General features: G+C 45.0%; 1 protein-coding gene across 3 annotated transcripts in view; it reads right to left on the bottom strand.

Annotated features, from left to right (window-relative positions):
* Positions 1-24,799, bottom strand: part of HIVEP1 (HIVEP zinc finger 1) — a 240,297-nt gene that overhangs the window by 61,509 nt on the left and 153,989 nt on the right. For all 3 annotated transcript variants that reach the window (XM_073678777.1, XM_073678778.1, XM_073678776.1), the window contains one exon: positions 21,344-21,397. In XM_073678777.1, the coding sequence (XP_073534878.1) occupies positions 21,344-21,397 (54 nt within the window). The remainder of the gene's footprint in view (positions 1-21,343; positions 21,398-24,799) is intronic.

Raw genomic sequence — 24,799 nt, 5'->3', positions numbered from 1 at the left:
CATAAACCCCAAAACCATTACCCCGCTCGCCAACGCACCAGGGCAAGAGGAAGAGCAGAGGCTAAGAGCCAGAATTGGCACATCAAAAGGATGCGCAATTTCTGGGGGGTCTGAGGGCTGGTGTTATTAGCCTGGGAGGGGGGCAATATCCATGGACCCTTCCAAGCCTATTAATATTAATATCAACCAGCAGCTGTCTGCTTACTCTTTGGTGGTTATTAAAAATAGGGGGGATCCAAGTCATTTTTTTTTTTTTGGGGGGGTGGGGGGGTCCCCCTTTTTAATAACCAGTAAAGGCTACGCAGACAGCTGTGAGCTGATATTAATAGCCTGGAAAGCTTCATGGATATTGCCCTCTTTCCAGAATAATAACACTAGCCCCCAGCTGTTTGCATTCCCTCAGCTGGGTATTAAAAATAAGGGGGACTCCAAGCAAATTTTTTCTTTGATGTCTTTATTAATACATGTACAGTAAGCAACACACGCACTGCACTAATTATATATCTTACTGCCATCTTTCTATATCTATTCTATCTATATATCTATTCTATTCTGACAGTTCACGCTGTGAATTTACTGTACTCGGCTGATGAAATGTCGAATTTCCTATGAGATGGGTGCGTAAAAATCAGACGGCACACGCATGATTTTTTCCTCGCACCCATTGACTTGCATTGAGGAATCTCGGACGTTTTACACAGCATGCTGTGATTTTTTCCTCACCCCAATTCACGGTGAGGAAAAACTTGCAGATGAACACTGCCTGATTGAATAACATTATTGCGAGTGCAATGTGATTTTTTCTCACATTGCACTCGCCGATTTTATACACAGATGTGAGCGAACCCTAACACAGAGTGACTGCAGACTTATTGATTTGGACAGGACAACCCCTTTAATAAGTTATATGTACCCCAAAATTATGTCACTCATATGTGCAGCTCATCCTAATAAAAACAAGCCCTAGTATGACTATGCTGTCAAAATAAAGTTATGGTTCCTGGAATGCAACAGAAAAGGAAAAAAAAAAAAAAGATCTGGCTTGAAGGAAAGAACCTGCTATGATGCAAAGGGGTTATACTCCCTATTGGACAGTCAAATCATAGGACAACACATTGAATTTGTTAAAAAAAAATTGGCATCCTGTCACATACACCAATCTTTGTGGAATCATTACAGTAGGTCATGAGTAGTGTTGAGCATTCCGATACTGAAATATCGGGTATCGGCCGATATTCGCGGTATCGGAATTCCGATACTTAATTCCGATACTATTGCAATATCGTATACCGGAATCGGAAGTTCCCATAATGCAATGAGACATTTTCATTTTATTCAGCCAATGAGGATCCTAAGAAGTGTGGGCACATCCTGTTAGGCATGTAGGCATCTTAACTAATGGCATGGCTGTGATTGGCTGCTGAAATGATGTCATGATGCACTATAAAAGCCACCGCCGCCATTTTGAGCTCACTCTGCTGTGAATTCAGTTAGGGATAGGACGCTGTTGTTCTGAGGGACAGTTTTAGCTACCTATTTGCTCTATACTGCTTTACCCAAGCTACTTTCTAAATCACTGTGCCTTGCAGTGCTAGTGCACAGTTCCCTGTGCTGTTCACCGCTATCTGCAAGGTCTGTGTGTGTGAGTGCAGCTCACCCTGTAGTGTGTGCTTCAGCCAAGTCTGGTTGTAGTGCACTCAGTGTGTGTCACTGCCTCATACATTGTCCTTTTTTGCCAATTCATAATTTTTCCTGATATCTCCTATTAGTGTGGTGGTTCCATCTGTATTCAGCTAAATTGGTTCCAAACACACTATATAGGAGTAGATAGAGAAATTTTTTTCCGTCTTGCAGCACTAGTGCACAGTGCTCTGCATCTGTACTGTTCACCGCAGTCTGCAAGGTCTGGTGTGTGAGTGCAGCTCACCCTGTAGTGTGTGCTTCAACCCCGTCTGGTTGTAGTGCACTCAGTGTGTGTCACTGCCTCATACATTGTCCTTTATTGCCAATTCATAATTTTTCCTGATATCTCCTATTAGTGTGGTGGTTCCATCTGTATTCAGCTAAATTGGTTCCAAACACACTATATAGGAGTAGATAGAGAAATTTTTTTCCGTCTTGCAGCACTAGTGCACAGTGCTCTGCATCTGTACTGTTCACCGCTGTCTGCAAGGTCTGGTGTGTGAGTGCAGCTCACCCTGTAGTGTGTGCTTCAACCCCGTCTGGTTGTAGTGCACTCAGTGTGTGTCACTGCCTCATACATTGTCCTTTATTGCCAATTCATAATTTTTCCTGATATCTCCTATTAGTGTGGTGGTTCCATCTGTATTCAGCTAAATTGGTTCCAAACACACTATATAGGAGTAGATAGAGAATTTTTTTTCCGTCTTGCAGCACTAGTGCACAGTGCTCTGCATCTGTACTGTTCACCGCTGTCTGCAAGGTCTGGTGTGTGAGTGCAGCTCACCCTGTAGTGTGTGCTTCAACCCCGTCTGGTTGTAGTGCACTCAGTGTGTGTCACTGCCTCATACATTGTCCTTTATTGCCAATTCATAATTTTTCCTGATATCTCCTATTAGTGTGGTGGTTCCATCCATATTCAGCTAAATTGATTCCAAACACACTATATAGGAGTAGATAGAGGAGCCTTTCTGCAGCATTGGGCCCTGCAGCCCCAGCCAGATTAGTATTAGCCTATTTTTTGCAGCCTCATCTATTGCATTGTAGGTTACCTTCCTACATTGTAATAGCTACAAAAAGTTTGTGATACTATCGTTATTACATCTTTAGGCACATCCAGTGTCTTTTTGTGACAAAAAAAACCTAAATAAAGTTCACCAAACACTCCACTTTACAGTTGTGTAGGCCACATTAGCTCATATTAAAGTCTAGTCCACACTTTATAAAATTAGTGTTTCTTATACCTGTTAGCAGCTGTTCAGGAATAAGCACACTAAGCCCTTAGTACTTTTCTGCCTATCTTTATCAGTCTACCAAGATGAAGAAGGCAGGGAGTAAGGCATGTGGTCGTGGTCGTGGGCGTGGAGTTTCTGCAGGGAGAGGACGTGAGGATTCTGTGCCTGCAGGGAGAGGACGTGGGGATTCTGTGCCTGCTGCGGGCACCAGTGACTCAGCATCCCCCAGTTTTACCAGGGAACAGTCCTTTATGCGCAGCTTTGTAGGAGCTAGCCGTACCCCACTGCTGCGCGAGGACCAAATTGAAGCCGTTGTCGGATGGATGGCAGCTAACGCATCGACTTCAATTAGTTCCAGATCCTCTCAGGTCCTGAGCACTGAAGAGCACCCATCTGTCTCTTCACCACCTGCCAAATTGCCCAGGCAGTCAGAGAGCCCTGGACAGGAGCCATCTCTACTTCTGTTCTCTGAATCTCTTGGCTTGGAAAGAGGGGGCCAGCCAAGCAGAATTCGAGAATTTGAAGAAGAGGTAGTATGCAGTGATGCGCAACCGTTTTGTCTCTCTGAATCTGAAGAGGCGGGTGGGCCAGTGCCTATGGTCAGCAGCACACCTCAGTACGCATCTGATGATGAGACTCAGGTGCCACTTTCTGGTGCGTACTGTGCTGTCGAGACTACCCAGGAGAAGCAGTTGTTTGAAGAGGGTGGTGTAGATGATGAGGTCCTTGACCCATCATGGCGTGAGGGACAGGAAGGTGGTGGGAGCAGCTCTGAGGAAGAGATTCCCCGAACGGCCCAAAAAGGAGGGAGAGGGAGGGGGCAGACTTGGTTGCCTGTAGCCTCCACTTCGGCACCCATTAGGAGCATGGCTCTTCCAAAATCCAAAGCGGGCGCTCCCAAGACTTGCAGTGCCTGGTCCTTTTTTGACACAGTTGCAGATGACATTTGCTTTGTCAAATGCAAGCTGTGTAATCAGAAGGTGAAAAGAGGGAAAAGTGTCAGCAACCTCAATACCACAAATATGTGGAAACATGTGCGGACCAAGCACGTGGTGGAGTTACACAAACACACTGAAGACCTAGGCCAACCTACAGCGCCACCTACCACCTCTTCAGCTCGTGTTGTAGCCTCTTCCTCCAGCTCACACACAGCTGGTTCGGCTTCCTCACAGGATCGCCATGGAAGAATCTCTGGCACTGTTGTACAGAGACACAGTGTAATTCCACCCACAGCACCACTTTCCCAGTCATCCTCACACTCCCAGGCCAGTCTACAGCCATCGTTAGCACAGGCATGGGAGAAAAGGCGCCCATACTCGGCAAACCACCCCCGAGCACAGGCTCTGAATGCTGGCATTGCTAAACTACTGGCCCTTGAAATGCTATCATTCAGGCTGGTGGAGACTGACACATTCCGTAACTTTATGGCATTGGCAGTCCCACAATACAACGTGCCCAGCCGCTTTTATTTCAGCAGGCAAGCCGTCCCTGCCCTGCAACATCATGTGGAGGGAAAAATTAAACATGCGCTACAAAACGCCGTCAGTAGCAAGGTCCACCTGACCACTGATGCGTGGACCAGTAAGCATGGACAGGGACGATACCTTTCCCTCACTGCCCATTGGGTAAATGTTGTGGAGCCGGGTACAGATCTTGAGAGTGGCGCTGTACGTGTTCTGCCAACTCCAAGGATTGCAGGAATCCAGTCTGTACACATTGACTCCTCCTCATACTCCAGTTCCTCTGAATCAGCGCTGCAGGAGCCGTCACGGTCTACCTCCACATCGACCCGTGAACGGTTACCTGTTATGATGACCGATATGAGCACAGCCGTGGCCAAACGTCAACAGGCCGTATTAAAATTAATTTCTTTGGGGAATCGAAGCCACACAGCGCAGGAGCTCTGGAATGCCATCAAGCAGCAGAGTGACGTGTGGTTTGTGCCAGCGAATCTCCAGCCAGGCATGGTAGTGTGTGACAATGGCCGAAATCTGGTGGCAGCTCTGGGCCTAGGCAACCTCACTCACATCCCATGTCTGGCACATGTGCTCAACTTGGTCGTGCAGAGTTTTTTGAGGGACTATCCGGATCTTGATGCACTGCTTCACAAGGTCCGCATAGAGTGCGCTCACTTGCGGCGTTCCAGCAATGCAAGATCACGCATTGCAGCTCTGCAGCGCCGATTATGTCTTCCGGAACATCGCATCATATGTGACCTACCCACCAGGTGGAATTCAACGTTACATATGTTGGAGAGGTTGTGTGAGCAGCAGGCAGCAGTAATGGAGTACCAGCTGCAGCAGGCGCAAACAAGTCGCAGTGCGCGCCGTTCACACTTCACCACCACTGAGTGGGCCTCTATGAAGGACATTTGCCACGTTTTGCGTGCCTTCGATTATTCCACGCGGATGGCGAGTGCAGATGATGCACTAGTCAGCATGACTATCCCCCTTATCTGCCTGCTTGAAAAAACACTGCAAGCACTAAGGGACGAGGTTTTGGAAGAGGTGGAGGATGAGGAGTCACAAATGCCATCTGCTTCTCTACAGTCTGCGCAACGTGGTTCCTCACAAAGGCCTAGGCAGGGGACACTTTGTGAGGAGGATGAGGAGGAGTCAATGGATGAGGAAGACATCTGTCCAGAGGAGGGAGGTACACAATGCTCTAGTAGTCAGTATCTAGAGCGAGGGTGGGGTGATGCAGAGCAGGCAGAGATCACGCCTCAAGCAGGGGACAGCGTTTCTTGGCCAGTTGGCAGTCTGCAGCACATGGTTGATTTCATGCTGCAGTGCTTCAGAAACGACCGCCGCATCGCCCACATTCTCAACACGGCTGATTATTGGGTGTCCACCCTCCTAGATCCTCGCTACCGGGACAACTTACAAAGCCTCATAACACCATTGAACCGGGAGCGTAAAATGCGGGAGTACCAAGACGCACTGGTGCATTCCATCATGTTCTCCATTCCAACCGAGAGCAGTGCTGCTAGTGCTTTACAAAGCAGCTCAGTGCGTCGAGGCAGTGGAGGAAGCTCTGCACAAAGAGGGAGCAGAAGCAGCGCCTCAGCACAAGGCAAGACCAGTATGGCCGAAATGTGGCAAAGTTTTGTGTCCCCGCCGCCACAAATGTCTACACCATCACAGACAGCTCCAGTCAGCAGGAGGCAACGTTTCCGTCAGATGGTGACAGACTACATGTCTTGCCCTCTTAGTGTACTCCCAGACGGCTCTTCTCCCTTCAAGTTTTGGGTCTGTAAGCTGGATACATGGCCAGAGCTTAGTCAGTATGCACTGGAGGTGCTAGCTTGCCCTGCTGCTAGTGTATTATCGGAACGCGTCTTTAGTGCCGCAGGTGGTGTACTAACAGACCGTCGCATGCGACTATCCTCCGATAACGTTGACCGGCTTACTTTTCTCAAAATGAACAAGGCCTGGATCTCTCATGAATTTGCCAGTCCTCTTCCAGAATAAATAATTGGTTGGCAACAGTATCCAGGTCTCCTGTTCTGTTCATGTTTCTACCACCTGAACTGTAATCCCTGAGCTCCAACACCGCCAGTTGGCGCTCGGAAGTGCCGTCTGCACAGTCAACACTTGCTGCTGTGTTATTGGGGTTCAGTAACGTCAGCTGTTCTCCTGCTGTGCGGACGGCAATTTCTCCTGATTTGTCCACATCCACTGTACTACACATTTTAAAGTTGCTCCAATTACTCCTCTGGCTCCTCTGTTTTCATTCTTATCCCTGGGCTCCAGCACCGCCAGTTGGCGCTCGGAAGTGCTGTCTGCACAGTCAACACTTGCTACCATGTTATTGGGGTTCAGTAACGTCAGCTGTTCCCCTGCTGTGCGGACGGCAATTTCTCCTGCTCTGTCCACATTCTCACTACTACAGATTTTAAAGTTGCTCCAATTACACCTCTGGCTCCTCTGTTTTCAGTATTATCCCTGAGCTCCAACACCGCCAGTTGGCGCACGGAAGTGCCGTCTGCACAGTCAACACTTGCTGCCGTGTTATTGGGGTTCAGTAACGTCAGCTGTTCTCCTGCTGTGCGGACGGCAATTTCTCCTGCTTTGTCCAAATCCACTGTACTACACATTTTAAAGTTGCTCGAATTACACCTCTGGCTCCTCTGTTTTCATTCTTATCCCTGGGCTCCAGCACCGCCAGTTGGCGCTCGGAAGTGCCGTCTGCACAGTCAACACTTGCTGCCGTGTTATTGGGGTTCAGTAACGTCAGCTGTTCTCCTGCTGTGCGGACGGCAATTTCTCCTGCTTTGTCCACATCCACTGTACTACACATTTTAAAGTTGCTCGAATTACACCTCTGGCTCCTCTGTTTTCATTCTTATCCCTGGGCACCAGCACCGCCAGTTGGCGCTCGGAAGTGCCGTCTGCACAGTCAACACTTGCTACCATGTTATTGGGGTTCAGTAACGTCAGCTGTTCCCCTGCTGTGCGGACGGCAATTTCTCCTGCTCTGTCCACATTCTCACTACTACAGATTTTAAAGTTGCTCGAATTACACCTCTGGCTCCTCTGTTTTCATTCTTATCCCTGGGCTCCAGCACCGCCAGTTGGCGCTCGGAAGTGCTGTCTGCACAGTCAACACTTGCTACCATGTTATTGGGGTTCAGTAACGTCAGCTGTTCCCCTGCTGTGCGGACGGCAATTTCTCCTGCTCTGTCCACATTCTCACTACTACAGATTTTAAAGTTGCTCCAATTACACCTCTGGCTCCTCTGTTTTCATTCTTATCCCTGGGCTCCAGCACCGCCAGTTGGCGCTCGGAAGTGCCGTCTGCACAGTCAACACTTGCTGCGGTGTTATTGGGGTTCGGTAACGTCAGCTGTTCCCCTGCTGTGTTCACGGCAATTTCTCCTGCTCTGTCCATATTCACTGTGCTACTTATTTAAAACTTGCTCCAATTACACCTCTGGCTCCTCCGTTTTTAGTATTTACCCTGGGCTCCAATACCGCTAGTTGCTGCTCAGAAGTGCCGTCTGCACAGTCAACGCTTGCTCCAGTGTTATTGGGATTCAGTAACGTCAGCTGATCCCCAGCTGTGTGTCCGGCAAATTCTCCTGCTTTGTCCACATCCACTGTAGTACGGATTTAAAACCTCCTCCAAATACACCTCTGGCTCTTCTGTTTTTAGTATTTACCCTGGGCTCCAGCACCGCCAGCTGGTTCTCGGCAGTTCCATTGGCTCTTGTACCTTCTGCTACCCATCCGGGTTCCAGTACCGTCAGCTGGTTCTCGGCAGTGTCTTTGGCACGGGTACTCCCTCCTGCCCAGCCTGGTTCCAGCACGCCAGCTGTTTCCGGGTAGTGTCAACGTCACTTTGCCTCCAATGCGTTGTCCTGTCGTGTTGCGGTCGGGTTAGCCGACTCTATGGTGCCTGCAGTTTAGGTGACTCCTATGTGGGCTGCGAGATCTGGCAATGAAGGCTGGTTCCATAGTGCCAATAGGACAAGCACCCTCTGTAGGACTGTGGGTTTTGGTAACTGCGGCCGGCTCGCGGCCTTGAACTTTTTTTTTACATGGGTACCTTCTGCTACCCATCCGGGTTCCAGTACCGTCAGCTGGTTCTCGGCAGTGCCTTTGGATTAGGTGCCTCCTTCTCGGTATCCAAGTTCCACCAACGTCTGCTGGTCCTTGGTAGTGCTTTCTGGCACAGGTACCTCCTGCTTAGTAACCGAGTTCCAGTAACATCAGCTGGTCCTCGGTAGTTCCATTGGCTCTTGTACCTTCTGCTACCCATCCGGGTTCCAGTACCGTCAGCTGGTCCTCGGTAGTTCCATTTGCTCTTGTATCTTCTGCTACCCATCCGGGTTCCAGTACCGTCAGCTGGTCCTCGGTAGTTCCATTTGCTCTTGTATCTTCTGCTACCCATCCGGGTTCCAGTACCGTCAGCTGGTTCTCGGCAGTGCCTTTGGATTAGGTGCCTCCTTCTCGGTATCCAAGTTCCACCAACGTCTGCTGGTCCTTGGTAGTGCTTTCTGGCACAGGTACCTCCTGCTTAGTAACCGAGTTCCAGTAACATCAGCTGGTCCTCGGTAGTTCCATTGGCTCTTGTACCTTCTGCTACCCATCCGGGTTCCAGTACCGTCAGCTGGTCCTCGGTAGTTCCATTTGCTCTTGTATCTTCTGCTACCCATCCGGGTTCCAGTACCGTCAGCTGGTTCTCGGCAGTGCCTTTGGATTAGGTGCCTCCTTCTCGGTATCCAAGTTCCACCAACGTCTGCTGGTCCTTGGTAGTGCTTTCTGGCACAGGTACCTCCTGCTTAGTAACCGAGTTCCAGTAACATCAGCTGGTCCTCGGTAGTTCCATTGGCTCTTGTACCTTCTGCTACCCATCCGGGTTCCAGTACCGTCAGCTGGTCCTCGGTAGTTCCATTTGCTCTTGTATCTTCTGCTACCCATCCGGGTTCCAGTACCGTCAGCTGGTTCTCGGCAGTGTCTTTGGCACGGGTACTCCCTCCTGCCCAGCCTGGTTCCAGCACGCCAGCTGTTTCCGGGTAGTGTCAACGTCACTTTGCCTCCAATGCGTTGTCCTGTCGTGTTGCGGTCGGGTTAGCCGACTCTATGGTGCCTGCAGTTTAGGTGACTCCTATGTGGGCTGCGGGATCTGGCAATGAAGGCTGGTTCCATAGTGCCAATAGGACAAGCACCCTCTGTAGGACTGTGGGTTTTGGTAACTGCGGCCGGCTCGCGGCCTTGAACTTTTTTTTTACATGGGTACCTTCTGCTACCCATCCGGGTTCCAGTACCGTCAGCTGGTTCTCGGCAGTGCCTTTGGATTAGGTGCCTCCTTCTCGGTATCCAAGTTCCACCAACGTCTGCTGGTCCTTGGTAGTGCTTTCTGGCACAGGTACCTCCTGCTTAGTAACCGAGTTCCAGTAACATCAGCTGGTCCTCGGTAGTTCCATTGGCTCTTGTACCTTCTGCTACCCATCCGGGTTCCAGTACCGTCAGCTGGTCCTCGGTAGTTCCATTTGCTCTTGTATCTTCTGCTACCCATCCGGGTTCCAGTACCGTCAGCTGGTTCTCGGCAGTGCCTTTGGATTAGGTGCCTCCTTCTCGGTATCCAAGTTCCACCAACGTCTGCTGGTCCTTGGTAGTGCTTTCTGGCACAGGTACCTCCTGCTTAGTAACCGAGTTCCAGTAACATCAGCTGGTCCTCGGTAGTTCCATTGGCTCTTGTACCTTCTGCTACCCATCCGGGTTCCAGTACCGTCAGCTGGTCCTCGGTAGTTCCATTTGCTCTTGTATCTTCTGCTACCCATCCGGGTTCCAGTACCGTCAGCTGGTTCTCGGCAGTGTCTTTGGCACGGGTACTCCCTCCTGCCCAGCCTGGTTCCAGCACGCCAGCTGTTTCCGGGTAGTGTCAACGTCACTTTGCCTCCAATGCGTTGTCCTGTCGTGTTGCGGTCGGGTTAGCCGACTCTATGGTGCCTGCAGTTTAGGTGACTCCTATGTGGGCTGCGGGATCTGGCAATGAAGGCTGGTTCCATAGTGCCAATAGGACAAGCACCCTCTGTAGGACTGTGGGTTTTGGTAACTGCGGCCGGCTCGCGGCCTTGAACTTTTTTTTTACATGGGTACCTTCTGCTACCCATCCGGGTTCCAGTACCGTCAGCTGGTTCTCGGCAGTGCCTTTGGATTAGGTGCCTCCTTCTCGGTATCCAAGTTCCACCAACGTCTGCTGGTCCTTGGTAGTGCTTTCTGGCACAGGTACCTCCTGCTTAGTAACCGAGTTCCAGTAACATCAGCTGGTCCTCGGTAGTTCCATTGGCTCTTGTACCTTCTGCTACCCATCCGGGTTCCAGTACCGTCAGCTGGTCCTCGGTAGTTCCATTTGCTCTTGTATCTTCTGCTACCCATCCGGGTTCCAGTACCGTCAGCTGGTTCTCGGCAGTGCCTTTGGATTAGGTGCCTCCTTCTCGGTATCCAAGTTCCACCAACGTCTGCTGGTCCTTGGTAGTGCTTTCTGGCACAGGTACCTCCTGCTTAGTAACCGAGTTCCAGTAACATCAGCTGGTCCTCGGTAGTTCCATTGGCTCTTGTACCTTCTGCTATCCATCCGGGTTCCAGTACCGTCAGCTGGTCCTCGGTAGTTCCTCAGCTTTCTTGTACCTTCTGCTACATTTCCAAGTTCAAGCTTTTTGAAATGGTTCTTGGTAATCACTCTGGATCTCCCTGACGAGGACCCTGAAGACGAGGACCCTGAAGACCAACCCTAAGAAGACGAGGACCCCGAAGACAATGACCCTGAAGACGAGGACCCTGAAGACCACCCCGAAGAAGACGAGGACCCTGAAGACCACCCCGAAGAAGACGAGGACCCTGAAGACCACCCCGAAGAAGACGAGGACCCCGAAGACGAGGACCCAGAAGACCAACCCGAAGAAGACGAGGACCCCGAAGACGAGGACCCCCGAAGACGACGACCCTGAAGACCACCCCGAAGAAGACCAAGAAGATGACCCTGAAGAAGTTGACCAAGAAGACAAAGAAGAGAAGACAAGCACCAAGATACAGAAAAACAAGAGACAGAAAACCAAGAAGCAGAAATACAAGAAGCTGCAGAACAAAAAGCGGAAGAACATTAAGCATAAGACTAAAAATCAGAGCAAAAGATAATATCTAAATTATAAGCAGAAGATGACTAAGCAGTGTATGGGGGTGAGTCCGTTCCTCCTCGTGGTGCCCCTGGAAAAGACCTGCTGCTGCAGGCCAAACTGAACGCGGACAAATCCTGTTGTAAATCTTTTGTGACGGGCAGAACGAAAGGTGTAATGTCCAACCTTTTATAGATAACAACTACAGGAATGCCTGTCACAAATAAGAATATGATGAAGAAGAAGAATATGAAGAAGATGAAGAAGTAGAATATGAAGAATGTAAAAAAAAGAATAATACGAAGAAGGTGAAGAAGAAGAAGGTGAAGAAGAAGTGGATGAAAAAGATGCTGAGGATGATGAAGGAGAAAGTGTGGGAGAAGTAAAAAAGAAGGTGAAGAGCATGGAAGTAGTGAAACATAAATATCTGACAAAATATAAAAATACTTAACATAGTTAATATTTCCGTAACTCAGAACATAATAAAAAAATATTAATTCCTGCTATTCCATTTGACTGGGCTAAACCTCTATGCCTTTATTGTCTCCCCCACCTCCCCCAATACATTCTACATTATTCTTAGTTGTTTTCCTTCATGTAGAAATAACCTACAAGGAAAGAAAGGGTTTATTTTAATTCCGATATTTATGTCCCATTGACTTGCATTGGTTTCCGGTATCGGAATCGGCGATATCTGATACTTTTTCGGTATCGGTCCGATCCAATCCGATCCGATATTTCCCGATATCGGAAGGTATCGCTCAACACTAGTCATGAGTAGTGCCGAAGCGTACACAAAGATGCGGCAGGGGACCCCACAATAGCAGCAAGGAAACTAATGAATTCGGAAGGTAGGTATTTAATGATGTAGATCACTTTAATATCTTGAACAACTTTTGTCTTTTCTCAGCTTTGGAAAACCTCTTTAATTTTTGTAACAAAATGTTATTATCGATGACTACAAAAGCTAATGGTTAACACAGGTTGAGTTAAAATAAGGAAAGAAAAAAAGATCAGTCCTTAAGTAAAACGAGCATCCGGTTATGGAAGATACACTATCATATTCGTTTCCTTTATTATTACAGGACTGTCACTTTGTGGCTTTATCAGTTGCACATTTATCTAGACGAGATACTTTGATACAAATAGTCCAGATAACTGAAGTATCTTAACCATTTCTGCAGTCTCACACTACACGCAGACGCAGATCAGCTATAACACGGTATAGACTGTCATTGATTGCGGGTCCACAGTACTTTTTCAGTAAATGAACAAATGGTTTTCCGCAAAAGCATTAAAATAAATAAGTTTATTCACCAAATAATTCTAGTAGATATCAATGTCTAAATCAATTATTATTGCTTCACAGGAACACAAGTTTGTCTTAGTAGCATTCAACCCTCTTCCTATAGTTTTCAGTGCATTAAAATTACAATGGAAAAATCTGTGTCCCCCCCCTAATAAACAGTTTAAAAACATGAAAAAAAGAACATGAATATAGATCACCGATAACAATCAGAACACGGGACTCCATATTAACAAAAACAACGTAGCATCGGAAAATTATTTGAAAGAAAATGTATTGCTAGTAATAAGAATCACAAAGGCTCAATGGGGGAAAAAAGGCAAATAAAAAATTCATACCTAAAATATGAAAAAAGTACACACACTTTCATGCACTTTGAATACGCATAATACATTCATACAACATAATGCTACCTAACAAGCATACACAGTATGATTCAGAACAAAAAAAAAAGAAGTTCTGCATTGCAAAACCAATACGTATCATTAATCAGGAGGGGATAAAAAAACATTTATTTTGGCAGCATAATGCAAGTGAGCAGTTCGGCAAACATCATTCCTTTAATGGAAAGATATTCTTACCACATGCATATTTTGTCTGTGCGTCAGATAATATTCCAGATTATTGAACATATATGTAAAAAATGAAAAGTACCTGCTCTGCTCAGATGCAGTTGTCTTCACAAATTCTAGCCCTGGTCTGGCAATATAAACTATGCTTTTGTTGTGCTAATCCTCAGTGTTACCATTTCTAGCCTACTCAATCCCACGCATTATTAGAACAGCTACCTTCCTCGCGTTCCCATCTCTAGCTATCCTGCTCTCCCTCACTGCTATTCTTTTTCTGCTAGATTTTTTATGAAGCAATGTACTGAATACATTGACTCAGAAAACACAAGTTCAATCAAAACAGAAGTTCATTAACATAATGCAGCATATTTTGTGGAATGATGGGAAAAAGTTAGAAACAAAATGATTCCATTCATAAATCTCCCAACATTGCACTGTAAACACATTAATATAGACCAAATATTAAAAAACAGAAAACTACTGGAAATTGTAAAATATCCTGTAGATTGTAGAACATAGAAAATTTAGGATAAAAAAAGGACAAGTGAGCTGTACAAGATGTCAACATGGGAGTTCTGTTCTGATTAACCCCTTTACCCCTGAAGGCTGTTTGCACATTGATGACCGGACCAATTTTTACAACTCTGACCACTATCACTTTATGAGGTAATTACTCTGGAACGCTTCAACGGACCCCACTGATTCTGAGAATGTTTTTTGTGACACATTGTACTTCATAATAGTGGTAAAATTTATTTTCGATAGGACTTGCGTTACTTTGTGAAAAAATTGAAATTTGGCAAAATTGTTGGCTGCAGAAAAAAGCAGCAAAAAAGCAATGTGTGAACATAGCCTTAAGGTACTGGGAAATTCCTATATTATGTCCAATTGCATCATATACTTGTAGACTGTGAGCCTCGCGGGCAGGGTCCTCACTCCTCCTGTAACAGTCGCCATCACGTTTTGTTCAATATTATTGTAATTCTTCTTGTATTATACCCCTTTTTCACATGTAAAGCGCCTTGGAATAAATGGCGCTATAATAATAATAATAATAATAATAATAATAATAATAGGTGTGACCAACAGAAAGCACATTTCTTTGTGTTAGCTACCAAGCTCCCATATGCAATTGCTAGAAAAGCAACTTCTTATCCCAGCAACTTAAAGACTTATAAATAGGAAATAACAAGATTATTAGTATATAAAGCACAATTTCTTGTTTTGTGAATGTAATGCCCACAAAGTACACATTTCTTCCACAAAAAAATACACTAACTTGTTGCTTTAAAGCTTGACAAAAAATAAGTGAAGTTTTAAAAGATTCCTGGTGCCTTGGATCCTTTTCTAGATACTTAATAAATGACAGTTACTTCACTGTTTTAATCCTATGTATACCCTAAAGAGGCCATCATGCAAATGGTGTTCCCTGCTCTAAAGACAGAATGTTCTATTTGCATATGTCAAATGTTCTCATTTACATTTCATGATTAATGTATAGGGAGTCAGAGCATGAACTGGACAAGTGAGGCAGCTGAGTAAGTGCAGACTTGAGATGAGAAGCACTTATGGAAAGAACGCAGAATGCAGTGGTAATCAATATGCAATATTATCACATTATATCTTCCAATCTGCACAGTATTACAAGACAGCTTACTATCCGGAGACCTTCTACACTTTTTCCTCATTGTATTGAAGCAGTGCCATTTTTTCTCACTATCCACAGTAAAGGTCTGACAGCAAGAACAAACCTACTTGTGAATATGAATAACGCACTCGATTTACTAGGGAAACATTAATTGTCCAAAAGGACAATAATGTCCTCAATTAAAGGGAACCTATCATGTTGAAGATGGTATCTGATCTACAGGAATGATATTACCAGCAGAAGGAGCTGATCAGGCTGCATTATATACAGAGTATATATTGCTGTTTGTATGCATACAAGGCCAGTGAACAGTCCTATTCATTGATTAAATTAAATCCACAGACTGACAGGCGGGACGATACAAGCACCGATTGGCAGTCATTTGACCACCTGTTTACACTTACCAAAGCAAAAATTGTGCAAGGACTGTCGATCTGTACTAGATCACTTAGTGTGCATAGGCTGCCATGGTCCTCGGCTGTGGGAGTCCTGTCTCCACAGGGCGATGAACCACAAAGAGCAACTATCTTTCATGCTGCGCAAAAGGTGATTTGACCTGATGAAGGAGCGATTTGCTTGTTCAGGCGATTGGCAGCCTGTTACAATGCAAGATAATCTTGAAATTAGCGATTTTTAACAATGCTCGTTCACAGGTATCTTGCAGTGTAAATGCCCCTAAACAGTATTCCCCTGTATGACTGCACATGCAGATAGCCATCGATCAGGGTTTCAGCACGCAGTGTCTTTTTCAGACAGATACGCTCCATAACGCGCTTGAAAAGTCTCAATAAACGTTAAAAACAATGAATATATGCACTGCAATGTTTAAACGACTTACTGTGCATATGTTCTTTTTCTTTATGAGTCTTTTAACCGTTTCAAGATTGTACAAACATGAAACAAAAAGTAGACTGCGTCTCGTGTATGCTTGGGGTGAAGAACCATTACTCTGCCAGGGTTAGCAAGGAGCTGCTCACCTTAAGTAAGCAATATGGTTGCATGTATTCCACACATGGTGGAAGGAAGCAGGGCTGTGGAGTCGGTAAGCCAAACCTCAGACTCAGACTCCAACTCCTCAATTTCCATGACACCAACTCCAACTCTGACTTCCTCATACATGGCTCATGTTTAAGTTTAAGTGATAAATTTACTGCAGTAAAATGGAAACATTAGGCTTTTAATCATTATTATGATACAATAATCAAGCTATTTAGATAGAAGATAAAATATATTTATTGGAACACTTTAGAACAAAAAAACTTTAGCATATTTACAATTTATTATACACTATGCAATAAGTGGAAAAAAACAGTTTTCAACAAAAACGTACTGAATAACTTTTGTGCAGTCAATGAATTCTGAGAAATAGTATCGCCTCCATCAGATCCTCCTTCATAGATGACCTCAAATCTGACCTAATCATTTTAAGGCTAGAGAACAACCTCTCTACACTAACTTGGGTTGGTGGCAAAGCAGTAACCACATGGGCAACATCTCTAACAATTTCAGGGTATAAAGAAATTGCCTCATGCACAGTCAGTTTTGATGAATGATTTAACTCTTCAACTTCTTTGAGAACAAGTGAAAAATTTTGTAATTCCACAATTGCCACTTTTCCAGGACATCTCTTCAAGATGGAATACATTTTAGGGGTTCTGGCAGCAATAGTCAATATCCTCACTTTGCTAATCAGAGTTGCAGCATGTCCCTCTTGCAGACTGTCTCTTATAGCCAGCTGCAGCGTGTGCACAACAAAGCGCATGTGATGACTAGGAGAAAGGTGTGAGGCAGCTTCAACAAGATCATCTAATTGTAAAGAATCATTTTGCTGTTCTTCTGTAGTAATATCCGTTTGTTCCTCCGTTATGGGAACAGGACTGTGGCCTTCCATCTCCAACATACTGAATCTGAAATGTTTTTTTAGTTTCTGTTCACCTTCATTATTCTCATTTATCAGTTTAATTGTACTTACCATGTTTGAAGCATTATCAGTTATAATAGCAAGAATCTGTTCTTTTTTGTTCTTAATCATGCTTTCCTGTTCACTCCAGCAGTTCTGAGATGAGTGCATTACTTCCCTCTGTAGTTTTTTTTTCCCCTTATCTGCAGAGGAGGAGCTTCACTACTTATATACATAAACTGCATAAAGTCTAGACCTTTAGTTCAGGAATAGGACAGACATTTATAGGACATTTCGTAACTTTCCCAAATTCTTATGAAAAAATATTCCCCAAAAACTTCATTAAACTACTGTACCCAATTTATTATATATTAGATGGTGGCCCAATTCTAACGCATCGGGTATTCTAGAATATGTATGAATATGTATATGTATGTGTGAAGGGAGGACCGGGGAGCGAGGCCGCCGGTCGGGGTACTTCTGCTGCGAGCAGCCGGGAGATGACCGGCTAGCACTGGTCATCTCCCGGCTGCGTCGCCGCTGATCTCGGCCGCGACCAATCAGCGAACCGTGTTAGTGAGGACCGGGGAGCGGCGCTGCCTGTGTGGGTACTTCCGCTACAAGCAGCCGGTCATCTCCCGGCTGCATCGCCGCTGACCTCCGTACGGCAGATGAGCCGCTAACGGCCGCCATCTTGTTCTGAAATCCCGCGGCCGGACCAATCAGCGACGCGGGATTTCCAGGACGGACAGACAGAAGGGATAAGCCGATTATACATAGAAGATTTTAGGAGTTGGAGTTGGTCCATTTTATACCGACTCCACAGCCCTGGAAGGAAGAGGGGTTTCTGTTGCTGCTGCCGAACGAAGTCCAGTAGGTGGATCCCTAGTCAGAAATTTGAAGGACCAGTGATGCACCAGCACTGCCACTGGTACTATGTTATGGAAATCAGTGAATATGAATAGCGGTGTCCACCGAAACGCATTGTGTGTATTTATAAATCATTCCTTTTAATATTTTTGCCCTGTTATTGGCGCTCTGGTACCGCTATTCATATTCACTGATTGTCCCTTTCCCCCTGTTGGAGTGCGGTAGAGCTGCCTTTAATCTATTGTTCTTTCACCTGTGGGAGCAATTTAATTAGAATTACTACCCTGGTTTTCCAAGCTGCGCTGCCCTAACCCCTCCGGAACGCTGCCGGGGGTGTTGGTGAAGCTGGGCGTCCATCTCGGCGTTACATGCTACTAACCTGACCACCTGATCCACCACCGAGAGATCAGGACCTGTGAACGCCGCTGGAAATAGATGACAGCCACCAACAGAGCGAAGCTTGTGGAGCTTTACACTGGGGTTGTGCAGAGGTGCACAACTTCACAAGGTTAGTAGCCATCCTCACACCCCTCTAACAATTGCAATACTGAGTCACTCATTGCGCCTTGTTCTCTCCTCTCTTTACATATGTTATGGAAATAACACCTTGAGGGTCCTGCTGGATACTTGGATTGGATGACGGAGTTGCAAAGCAAATGGAAGATTCACTGAAGAATTTCAGTACTCCAAATAAATTAAAAAAAAAGTAAAAAAAAGCAGGCGGCTAAGCTAATGTAAAAAGCAACAAGACAGACCACAAGAAAGGCACTTCAGGAAAACATGTTGGTATTTTTCCTGAATTGTCTTCAGCTTGCAAAACTCGTTGGATATGCTACCTCATGAGCACATACGCTAAGAGAGGTTCCTTCTCTGGAGAACTTGCTGCAACCATTTGATTGAGAATTATGTAAGAATATTTTTTTATTTTACTAAAATCCTATACTGAAAGTCGGCTCAAGTTTTTTGAGCCTATATTTGGACAATATATTTTTGCCTTTTTGGTATTTAATAGTATTGGTGACAATACTGTGTAACAGCTGAACGAAAGAAAATGTGTACAATGCAAAATCAAATCCTAGCAGAGCTCAGAAGGATGAGCCCTCTATAACCCCACCAACCAACCATATGATGGTTGTACAACAAGGTTACGGAGACGCATCTCCGAACATATCTATGATGCCCAGAACAACACAACCCGCAGCTTATCAGGTGCTCCCTAACACTTTCTAAATTACCATCAGAGTAATGCTGTTGAGAAAATCCCTCCATCCAAACGGGGAGGTGATAGAACTCGGATCCTACATCAAAAAGAAACCATGTGGATTAGACTCTAGAATAGCAAAGGGTGTGATTATTAAAACAGACTTCATGTATATACACTAGGGTTTATTAAATATTTTACATTTTCTTCTTTCTTTCCATCCCTCTCCCCCTTCCTCCCCCAACACCCACCAAGTTTGGTATGTCATTTCCCCTTTTTTTTAGTATTTAAGGCATTTACGTGTAAGGCTATGTGCCCACGATGCAGAAATGCTCCGGATTTTTCCTGAGCGTTTCTGCATCTTCCCTGGCAGAAAAAACGCATGTGGATTGTACATGCGGATTGTACATGTGTTTTTCCTGCCAGGGACAAGCGGATGTGAAGCGTTCTTCACATGCATTTCCGCATGCGGGTTGACAAGCGCTTTCCAAGCAATTTTAGCATCACTTGGAAATGTGCTTGTCAACTTGGTCACACTATATAAATCCATGTCAAAAAATAAATCTATACTTACCTTCTGATGGCCCCCGCAGTCTTGCTTCAACGTCCCGGCTGCCAGCAGATCGCGTTACACTGAAGGACCTGCCGACGTCAGCGTCGCGTGACCTGTCACATGACTATGACGTCAGCGCAGGTCCTTCAGTCCATTGCGAACTGCCGGCATGAGAGGAGCAGCGCATCGGGGCCGCCAGAAGGTAAGTATATATTTATTTTTTATTTTATTCTTTTTTTTTTTATTTTTTTTACAGTTTTCTATGGTACCCAGGTCCGGAGGAGAGTCTCCTCTCCTCCACACCTGGGTAGCATCCGTACATTGGAACGCATGGAATGCGCATCTACATATACAGTAATGCTGAATACATGCGTTCTAATGCAAGTCAATGGCGGCGAAAACGCAGCGCTTCCGCAAAATAATTGGTAGTGCTGCGTTTTTTTCCGCAATGATAATCCGCAGCGGAAATTTCCTCAGCATGTGCACAGCACATGCGGATTATCATTGGGGAACACGGCAGGCCTTCTACCATGCATTTTTTAAGCATTTCTGCAGCGTTTTTTGCCGCTGCGGAAACGCTTAAAAAACGCATCGTGGGCACACAGCCCAACATGGAACCATGCCAAACTATGAATAAGAACTACCTAGCTCGAAACGCGTCAGATCTACTAGAATAACGGTACATTCCCCGGGGAAGGTCCTAATTTTTTTTTTATTATTTTGCCTTTTAATGAATTCATAATAAAAAATTTTTGTTTTAATCACGCTCTCCCGGACCTGTAGCTGGATACTCACCTCTATAACCCCACACCACTTAGCGGCAGCTTTCTGTGTACACTGTGTATTGACAGAAAGCTGCTAATCATTGGTGAAGGTGGGGTAGAGGCACGCGGCATTAAAGGGCCTCTGTCGGCACAGCAGGGCCAATCATTTATATACACCTTCCCACCTGCTTGTTTTCCATCCATCTCCACCCCTACTCCTCTTTGATTGACAGCTGTGGCTTCATAAGAGCCAGAGAAGGTAGAAGATGGATGGAAAACAAGCAGGTGGGAAGGTGTACATAAATGAAGGACTGTACGCCTGCACTAGGTTTGAACAGTCATCCTGTTCTGACTGTCCCTTTAAATCCTCTGAGTGTGTGCTCAGACAGGAGCACCACATTCTCGTCTCCAGAGCTGCGCACTGTTCATGGGTTTATTGAGCCATCAGTGGGGGTCTCAGGATTGGTAATGTTATGTACAGATGACGACTGAAAATCCAGCATCATCAGGCTCCTGTTATGCTGGGAAAGGACTTCTGTATGTAACTATGGACAGAATGCTTCTGAACGCACTGGAGCAGACTGACAAGTTAGTCAGAGTAAATAGCGCCTAATTTATTAAGAGGAGCATGCCTCTTTAGAAACGCTTAAAGATGTTTCAGTCTTATAAAGACAGAAAATGAAATATATGACACTTACAAATGAGTGTAGATTTATGCTGGGATACTTTAGCCATTTTTTGTTTTTAGAATTGATAAATTGGTTGGAACACAATTGTCCGTGCCCTTTCCTGCTGAACCTGTCTGTCTCGCCAATGTTGGAAAGTAGCAAGTAGATAAAAAAGTTGCTAATTTTACTGGAAACATGTGAATATTAGCACATTTTTATGTGAGAAATCTGAGGAAAAGCCATCAAATTCCCACCACTATGATTTGGTGATCTGAGTAAAGAACATTAGAATTACAAAACAAGGTATATAAACTGTAGAGATGATTCACCTTTTTTGGGTTCCTCAGGATTATTCAACTTCTTTTGGGCTTCTTCTATTTTATCTAAGATAAAAACAAAACGTCCCTTGTTAGTATTCACAAGTGGAGTGCAAAACTAATCAAACATAGAAACAGTATGTTGTTTCTTCCAAGAACGGAATTAGGTGTATAATAAAAGAACATCTTAAGATCAGGTACAAACAAGAAAGAAAGCCCCAAGATTAAGCAATCACAAACTGTAATCCACAGCAATGTTTATTATTACAAAATGTATGTATCACTACAAGAGTCGACCCAATAAAGCCATGCTCTGCAAGAGAACGGGACTCTATGCTATTTGCGTTTACCGTTAGTAAGTGAAGCTTTTACATTTCCTACATCCTTTCTAACCTGGGAAATGGTTTCAGTCTCAGTAGGTGCTATCTCAAAGGAAACATAGACTATATATTTCATCATTATTGCAATACCCGAAATAGGAGCCTGACTTTAACAAGTTTCTTAGTGGCCAGTAGGTGGCAGTCATGTGAATACACTGTAATATTACTCATAGGTCTCTGTATATGATGAATCTAGCTCAAAAATAGGAATGAAAGAAAAAGACAACTGTTATGTTTAGTACGGTTAAAGGGGCTATCCAGAGATATATACATTATATATTTGATATATCAGGAAATAATTTACTAATGTAACACTAACACACTAATATACTTGTCTCCAGTGCAAGCTGTTACATGGTCCCATGGGTAGCTTCTAGCTATGGTGTGACATGTCTTGAAGTCAGAGGATATTAGTTCACGTGCATTGGCAAGTTGCAGGGAAGTAAGGAAAAGGATTCTGGGATTTGTAGTCTTTGCCTTAATCCAGCCTCTGATTGGGGTTAATTAAGTAACTAAAACGGCAATTTTATCTTTATTTTGTGATGTCTCAATAAAACATAGCATGGAACTTTTTGTACTGAAAATGTTTTTTCTATTGCAACAAAAAAGAAATATCATTTTACGAAAGACAAACTTCACACCTCTTATAGGGAATGTGTCAGCAGGTTTTTGCTGTGTTATCTTAAAGCATCATAATGTAGTGGCGGAGAGCCCGATTCCAGTGATATATCACTTACTGGGCTGCTTGGTGTAGTTTTGCTAGAATCCCTGTTTTCTCTGCTGTAGATGTAGCAGTGCTCAGAATGCTGAGTTGTGTATAATCCCGCCCACACCCCTGACTGACAGTGTACACTGTGCATTATCAGCAACCTGCCAATCAGCTGTGGAGGAAGGGTACACAAGTTAGCTGGTCTGACCTGCACTTGAGACCTATTCAGGGAATGATAATCTCCTACTGATAAAACACTGATTGTATTGAAACTATAGCACTTAAGGCCCCGTCACACTTAGCGACGCTGCAACGATCCCGACAACGATACGACCTGTCAGGGATCGTTGCTGCGTCGCTATGTGATCGCTGGTGAGCTGTCAAACAGGCAGGCCCACCAACGATCAGGGGAGCAGCGACATCGTGGAAAGAATCTTTCCACGATGTCCTGCTCCTGGTTACCAGCCTGCTGAAGCAGGAGCAGGCTGGTAACCATGGTAAACATTGGGTTACTAGGGGCACACGCGCACCTAGTAAACCATTGTTTATCATGGTTACCACTCTGCTACAGTGAGCGGGAGGTTACCGCTCACTTTAGCAGGCTCATAACCATGATAAACAACGGGTTACTAGGTGCGCGTGTGCCCCTAGTAACCCGATGTTTACCATGGTTACCAGCCTGATCGCTGCTCCCGCTGGTCACACACAGCGATGTGTGCTGACCAGCGGGAGAGCAACGACCAAAAAATGGTCCAGGACACTTCTCAGCGATCAGCGACCTCACAGCAGGGGCCTGTTCGCTGCAAAGTGTCACACATAGCGACATCGCTGGTGAGGTCGCTGTTGCGTCACCAAAACCGTGACACAGCAGCGATCTCGCTATGTGAGACGGGGGCTTAAAGCGATACATCCTTGGAAACAGGCTTTATTGCCCTATATTGTGTTGCTCACAGATTAAATAGCAGAGACTGCTGAGAGATTCCCTTTAAGATACAAATCAAATATACCATGTTATACAATGGCTGTTTTAATTTCATCTCCGCTGACTACACAGAGAAAATTTGTCAGATAACCCTCTGAACATTGTTGGGTTAATGTCAGGATCGAGTGAGATCATGCATATGTACAAAAGTATTAAGCTGCAGAAATCAATCACACCTCGCAGAAACCCATCTGGCTGTAACACTGAACAAAACAAAAACTTTCAGATTGGGCAAAAGCAAAATGTCCTTAAAGTGACTGCCAGCCTATCGGCTGCTGTGAAGTTTACTTGTCGTCTCAATTAATGTTCTGATTACACAGTGATAAAAATATATCTTCCATGTAAGATATAAGCTCTGTTATGAGTCAGTGCCAAGAATATCTAAGAATATGCTATAAATGCTTTTTATAAGTAAGTGCAATAGAAAAAATACCCTATTCAAAGATACCAAAAATATATATAGTACATTTTCACTTAAATTAAGAGACAAGACTATAATAATGTGCTCCCTTCTGTCAAGATGTTAAAGTTGTATTACATTTTTTTATCTATCAGAAATTACAATATTAGACTTCAAAATGCCCAAATGCCCTCTTTATGTGGCAATTTTGGGGGAAGACATTGGAGGGGTTCTCATACTCCCATAAATTATGGGAGCAGCAGGGGCACAAAAGGCCATAATTACAAGCTTTTGTACAAATAGAGCAGATTTAAAGGAGTTGTCCCCTTTCAGAAAATCCCTGTTCCAGGGTGCAGTTTCTTAAAAATAAATAAATCAGCTTTACTCGCCCCCCCCCGGGGGCCACCACCAAGTCTGTGTTGCTGTCTGATATTAGTTGCAGTGCTGACATCAAGTCACCAAAGTGGCAGACCATGTAGATGGAAGGACCCGACCTGCTGAGAATTGCTGAGCTCAGCAACTGGCCGCCGACCTGTCAACATAACATCACTGACGCAAATATTAGACAATGGACCCCGGGAGGTGGAGTAAAGAGCGGTTTATAATTTTACAATAAATTGTGCCTGGGGACCAGGATTCACTGAAAGAGGAAAACCTCTTTAAAGAGGTTATCCACTATTCGGACAATCCCTCCTCAGTTCTCGTTTCCCCCTGTAAAATATTAACATTTATTCTCGCCTCCGATGTTGGCACTTGCTCTGAAGAAGGATCACGTAACATTATGTCTTGCAATCCCTGCGACCAATCAGTGTTGGCGTCACTCTCCCTGCCTTTGGGCAAATAGCATACATCCGGAGGAAGTGACCGCTGCTGCTGCTCACTCATTTCCTCCGGATATATTTGATACAGCCGAAGGTGGGGAGAGTGAGGCCAACACTGATTGGCCGCAGGGATTGCAAGACATAATGTTACGTGATCCTTCTTGAGAGCAAGTGCC

The sequence above is a fragment of the Phyllobates terribilis genome, unplaced genomic scaffold (genome assembly GCF_046119375.1).
Source record: "Phyllobates terribilis strain yellow unplaced genomic scaffold, ASM4611937v1 Scaffold_4__5_contigs__length_816908805, whole genome shotgun sequence".
In the NCBI taxonomy this organism is placed as follows: domain Eukaryota; kingdom Metazoa; phylum Chordata; class Amphibia; order Anura; family Dendrobatidae; genus Phyllobates; species Phyllobates terribilis.
The sequence above is the reverse complement of the archived record's forward strand: the minus strand, read 5'-3'. Positions and strand labels throughout refer to the sequence as shown.